The sequence below is a fragment of the Montipora foliosa genome, chromosome 4, assembly GCF_036669935.1.
Source record: "Montipora foliosa isolate CH-2021 chromosome 4, ASM3666993v2, whole genome shotgun sequence".
Lineage (NCBI taxonomy): Eukaryota > Metazoa > Cnidaria > Anthozoa > Scleractinia > Acroporidae > Montipora > Montipora foliosa.
Window position 1 is genome coordinate 43,744,493 of NC_090872.1, and position 5,965 is coordinate 43,750,457.

Here is a 5,965-nt window from a genome sequence, read left to right on the forward strand (position 1 = left end):
AAACAGAATTTTTGATTTTCCCGACAAATCCCACTTGAATTATGTTTTGAATTTATTAATTAATTTTTTTTAATCCGTATTTTTCCATCCGCCACTCCGCAGCCATCCGGTCCTCGTTTTACAGACACCCCGTGAAAACACGTATCATTTTCAAAAGTCGCTTAGCGAATTTGTCTGCAAACAAACTACTTTCAGGAATGTGAGACAACGGCTGCCGTGAAAACACAGTCATTATCAGAGAAAGGTCGTCTCAATTCTGTTACAATTTGCTCAGTATTTGTTTGGAAGCTGGAAGTTACACCGAATTTCGGACTTAAATTGGCCCAGTGCTTGAAAGAGCAGGGTTTGGAACGGTACTGACAATATCAAGCCCCAAATATCAAGCCCCCCATACCAGGCCCCCAATATCAATAGTCCTCTAGTAGTGTAGCCAATCAAAATGCAGGATTTGCATTAGTCCACTACTTAGGTGATACTAAATGAGGTGATGCTTACTAAGATCTTCAGTCTTCGAGCTCCTGATATTAGATCGTCGATATGAAGTCATGACACAGCATATCAGACCTCGACCTACGATATCAAGCCCCTGACATTCGATCGCCAATATGATTTCATGACACAGCATATCAGGTCCCGACTTACAATATAAAGCCCCTGATATTAGATCGTCAATATGACTTCATGACACACCATATCAGGCCCCGACCAACGATAATCAAGCCCCTGATATTCGATTGTCAATATGACTTCATGACACAGCATATCAGGCCCCGACATACAATATCAAGCCCCTGACATTCGATCGTCAATATGACTTCATGACACACCATATCAGGCCCCGACCTACAATATCAAGCCCCTGATATTCGATCGTCAATATGACTTCATGACACACCATATCAGGCCCCGACCAAAGATAATCAAGCCCCTGATATTCGATTGTCACCATGACTTCATGACACCACACGCACACCATATCAGGGCCCAACCAACGATATCAAGCCCCTGACATTCGATCGCCAATATGACTTCGTGACACAGCATATCAGGTCCCGACCTACAATATCAAGCCCCTGATATTCGACCGTCAATATGACTTCATGACACACCATAGCAGGCCCCCACCTACAATATGAAGCCCCTGACATTCGATCACCAATATGACTTCATGACACACCATATCAGGCCCCGACCACCGATATCAAGCCCCTGATTTTCGATCGTCAATATAAAGCCATGACACACCATATCAGGCCCCGACCTGCGATGTCAAACCCCTAGTATTAATGAGATCGTCAACAAGGTTGCTGAGTCCTCCAGCGAAAGTTTATTTCTTTATTTTCCTCGTCATCTGTCCATTGTAATTGTCGCGGAATAGCGACATGGTATTCTTTATTTTAAGTCCCCGGCGCCGTGGAGCAGTTGACAGAGGTGCAAATAGTTGAAACCGGCTGCAGGAATCAATCGAAAGCGAAATTTTACTGCATAGTTAAAACTAACTGGCGTTTGAGCTACCCGTGGTTAATTTTAAACTATTGATGAGGATTTTATGAATGACATTGGATATCATTATACAGCCTTTGATCAACTGGGGTCTGATGGTATAGATGTATGTCTAGAAATTTCCATTTGTGGTATTCATACTACATTGTGCTCTGACTTGCTTCCAGTTTATAGGACATAGGACCCAATCAAATCAATGTAACGTGTTCATGTTTACTGTATGTGGCCATTGAACGAAATGTTTTTGCAGGAAGATGCAGTGGTTGGTGTCCATATTGTTGGTGCAGGAATGGTGTTTCTCTGTGGTATTTGCTACGGCTGGTTACAGTCGTTTATTTCCTACAAGATGAAGTCGTGTGGCCTCATCACCTCCACACTTTTGACCTTACGATTCATCATGGCCATTTTGATGTCAGTCTTTTTTATATCCTGTGTCACAGCAACATCCTATGCAAGCAAAGACTGGTTTCACTACCACACACACCACTCCCATATTTCACATAAATGGAACCCAAAGGACAAGAATTATGTTGACCATGTTGTCGGTGATGTGTCAGAGTGGCTAATGGCTTTGTTGCTCCTGGGTTTCATGGCTACATTCTTTGGCGAGTTCAGATTTGTGAAGATGAAAATTGTTGTTTCAAGGTGTACTCAATATCCTGTGCCACTGGCAACTGGTTCAGGCTCAGATGATGGACTCTACTCATCTCTGTATGGCTAAATTATTGCTATTACCAGTAGTTCTTGAACAACAACAAAAAAAGAAGATTTTTTTTAGATTTGGATTGTCAGTCCTTGAAAAGAAATTGCTTTCACAGACTTTTTTAGGGTGGTTAAACTTAAAACCCATTTCACAAGGTACAAGTTAGTATTCAATATGATGAGCGTCTCCCATACTGTTAAAATCAGAGGTTTCAGTGTACATGACCGCATTCTCAATACTCTATAGTGACAAATTATGCAACATGTAAGAATAAGATATGAGTTTCTTTTTGTTGAAATTAGTATAACAATGAAAGCTCAGAAACTTTTTTTTTGTACAAAAACCTTCAGACATGCAGTGAGTTTTCATTTTTATGGTTGCTTTATGAGAGTTCACCTAAAGAGCATCTCTTTGACAAGACAGTCAAATTTGGTTTTGCACGTAAGCATTAATTTTCTCGTAGAAGCATTGTGCTACAACACAACTGAAACACAACGACACTGCGGGTAGTTTGTCTGTCAAGTTGTTATCAAGTGTATATTAGTAATTGTAGCCAATAAATTTGAAGAAAAGTTCACATTGGTTTGTAGGTGAATATGTTTGTATTGGAGGCAAAATGTTTACTGGTACTCTCTTTTGTTATATAAAGTATATAAGCCCTTGTTTTCTTTTCTTAGCGGTTGAAATTTTCCATATTATCATTGTACATGCAGTTATTCGGGTGTCAGAGTGTTCTTTACAAACTTCAACGTCACAAGATCTAAATGATTTTAAGTAACTATAAAACTACACCACCTGGCGAAATAAACCTTTGATTCAAATAAAGGACGACTGCCCGTCTCCTTGCATCGCATCATTCAGATAATGCAAACGAACTTTTTTTAACATTTTGTTTTAGGGGCCTGACATAGGTCGGGGCTTGATATCGGGGATGTCATATGGTCGGTGACGTTCCAATCTTATATGGTTTGAAAGGCTCTATTAACCGTTGTCTTGATACTCAAGTAATGCACTAGTCAATCGAAACCACTCCCCCACCCCACCCCCGGGACGTAGCGGAGGATGTAATATTCGTACAGCGTTACATTTCCCCCGTTACTAGAAGATTTTGCTAAGTTCATATTAAAAATGATTGTTTTGTATCGCTGACAAACGCGATAGCTGCCAAGGTTTTCACCACATCTTTGCAATTATTGCAAATAGAATCGTTGTGTATATGTTGTGGTTTAATTTTGCTCTTGGTTGAATGTTTTTTAAACCAGCTCATTTTTTCCTGACCACTTTGTTCTTTTGAAACCAGGCATATAATTTAAAACCAGGTTATTTATCAACTGTCTGAAAAGGGATTTATCCTTTTGGGGTGTGATTTAAAAATAGGGGCATGGCTTTTTGGGGGGTATGAAAACAAAACATTACTGGTAGATTGATCTTTTCCTCCTACCTTTCACCTTTCCCTTCTTTCCTGATTATCGTCACTTCAAATTCCATTCATTTGTACATTAACCATACCTCAGTTACTATTACTGGGCAAAATAATGGAGATTAGGAACGACTATGCTAGAATAGTTACTCCACAAGGAATCATTAAGGACTTTATTTCATTTTCAAGGTTATATCCTTGCACTTCGAGGAACGTGACACTCAATTATTGCAAAGAAATTTCGTTCACAGCTGCTTGCAAGCAAGCTAACAATACTTGTTTCAATTGACTGCGCACTGATGATCTTCAACTGAACGCTAACATTCACCATTTATAGCCACAAAAACGTCAGAACAAAAGCACTGAAGGAAGTCTCCGTTTCTTTTGTGGTGGTGGTGTAAATAAAAGTTCGTAGGCGTTACATATCTTGAAAAGCTCCCCATTCGCACGAAAAGACGTAGTTTGAATCGACGCTTCCAACAAATGTAACGCATTCATGTTTCGAAGGGAACCGATTGTTTTAAAGAGCATTACCTATACGCAGACATACACTAACATCGGGACATTATAAAAAAGGTACGTAAGTTGAACATATCGAAGCTAAATGGACAAAAATTTGATCCTAAAACTGCTGCAGCAGCGTTGACATGCCCAAGGTTCCGATACAAAATGCAATTTTTTATAGCTACTTTACAAAGAAAAAAGAATCGATGAAATGAATTTCTTGATATTGCATCAAGCATTTTCCGCTACAAATTACGGATAAAAAATCTCAAAGGAACACTTACTTCTTCTTGTTTGCACAATGAGGTCTTATCCTGATGCAGATCTCAATATTACCAAAGTAACAAAGATAAGGCGTCTCCGAGGTAAAAAGTGCGCCGCTTGGTTCCAGTTTCAGGAACAAAAGTCCTCTTGATGGCTCTTTTCCAACTAAATTAAAAATGATCAATTACCACATGATCGATCACCGAAACAATGAAGATTACTTGGAAATATCCCCCTAGCCTGAGAGCAATAACGACTGTCTAAGAAACTAGCTTTGTAAACTTTGACAATGAAGCCTAAAAGCAAAGGAAGCTAAATGAACACCACTATAAATACATCTATTAACTATGATATTGAGGTTATTCAGTTGACTTTCCAGTGGTGAAATGACGTGATAATAGGTGTACGGTTCTTATAAACACATAAATTTCCTGATATATCTTTAAACAAAATCACTGTCCAACCTCTTAAAAATTTACGGAAGAAAATTGGCAAAGAAACACTTACCTTTTATCGTTGAGAAAGTCAGGCCTTCTTTTACTTAATGCAGATCAAAATGAGACATATATCTTCGTCACGACTATTGTCTTGTCTACTTTTAATTTCATAATCAGTTCAGAACGTGTATATTCCCGAATACTACTCCGAAAGAAGACAGAATCCAAAGCACTGAAAGGACAGAACAAATGAACCATAAAATATGATCGATTACAAAATAGGACAAATATTATGCAAATGTCTACCTGAAATATCAAGAACTTTGTGAGGAATTAAGCCTTGTGGATTGAGAAAGGAATCTGGCAAAATGCAGCTTTCAACAGCTGTTTACTTATCAATATACTTTTATGAAGTGATTTGACTCTCCTGGGATAATAGCAGAGAATTTCCCAGAGTGAGGTAATATTCAAACGAGAAACCAGTAGAGAACTGAAATTACGTTAGAAAAAGTCTAAGTCGAATTTAAGTTAAATCAAAAGGGGAATTCATTTTCAGTCAAATCACTGTATGGGAAATAAAATACCCATAACATATGAGAATCATTTATTTTACGACAAAGCATAGGTAATCACATGTAACGATCCTATACCGGATTACTTTAAACCCAGCGAATTTAAAAGTTTAATATAACATCTGCTTTCGCTTTTTTCTGGTTGTTAGGGTAAATTGGTCTGCATTATGATGATTTTGTTTTCCCCGTGAATCAGAATCGTTTTTTAAACTACAGAATATGATTTATGTTTCTAGAAGGTTTGGAGTTATTAAGAACTTTATAATCCTCCTTTATAAGAAGGAGACATTTTCTCTTTAAATTCTCTATCTTTTTTTCTTCAACATCTTATTAATGCTCCTTAAATGTTGGTTTTGAATAGGACTACCTGTCTTTGCTTTCAGAACCTAACTGCCATAACGCCCAAACAAGAGAATACGGCGGCTTTCTAATACAACAGGTATTCTGCAAAAAATGCCTTTATTGATTCTGCTTCATTAAGTCTGTGTTTATTCTTATAGACAAAAGGTCGTACCTTCTTGTACATTTTGTAACAATTAAAAAATATGCAAGACCTTATGTT

General features: G+C 38.0%; 1 protein-coding gene across 1 annotated transcript; it reads left to right on the forward strand.

Moving 5' to 3' along the window:
• The first annotated feature begins 1,741 nt into the window (after positions 1 to 1,741).
• On the forward strand, positions 1,742 to 2,224 carry LOC138001373 (DNA damage-regulated autophagy modulator protein 1-like). The gene has a single exon (XM_068848016.1). The coding sequence runs from the start codon at positions 1,742 to 1,744 to the stop codon at positions 2,222 to 2,224; it is 483 nt and encodes a 160-aa protein (XP_068704117.1).
• The last annotated feature ends 3,741 nt before the right edge of the window (positions 2,225 to 5,965 follow it).

Coding starts and splice junctions, on each gene's coding strand:
- LOC138001373 (XM_068848016.1), top strand. CDS start 1,742: ATGTTTTTGCAGGAAGATGCAGTGGTTGGTGTCCATATTGTTGGTGCA.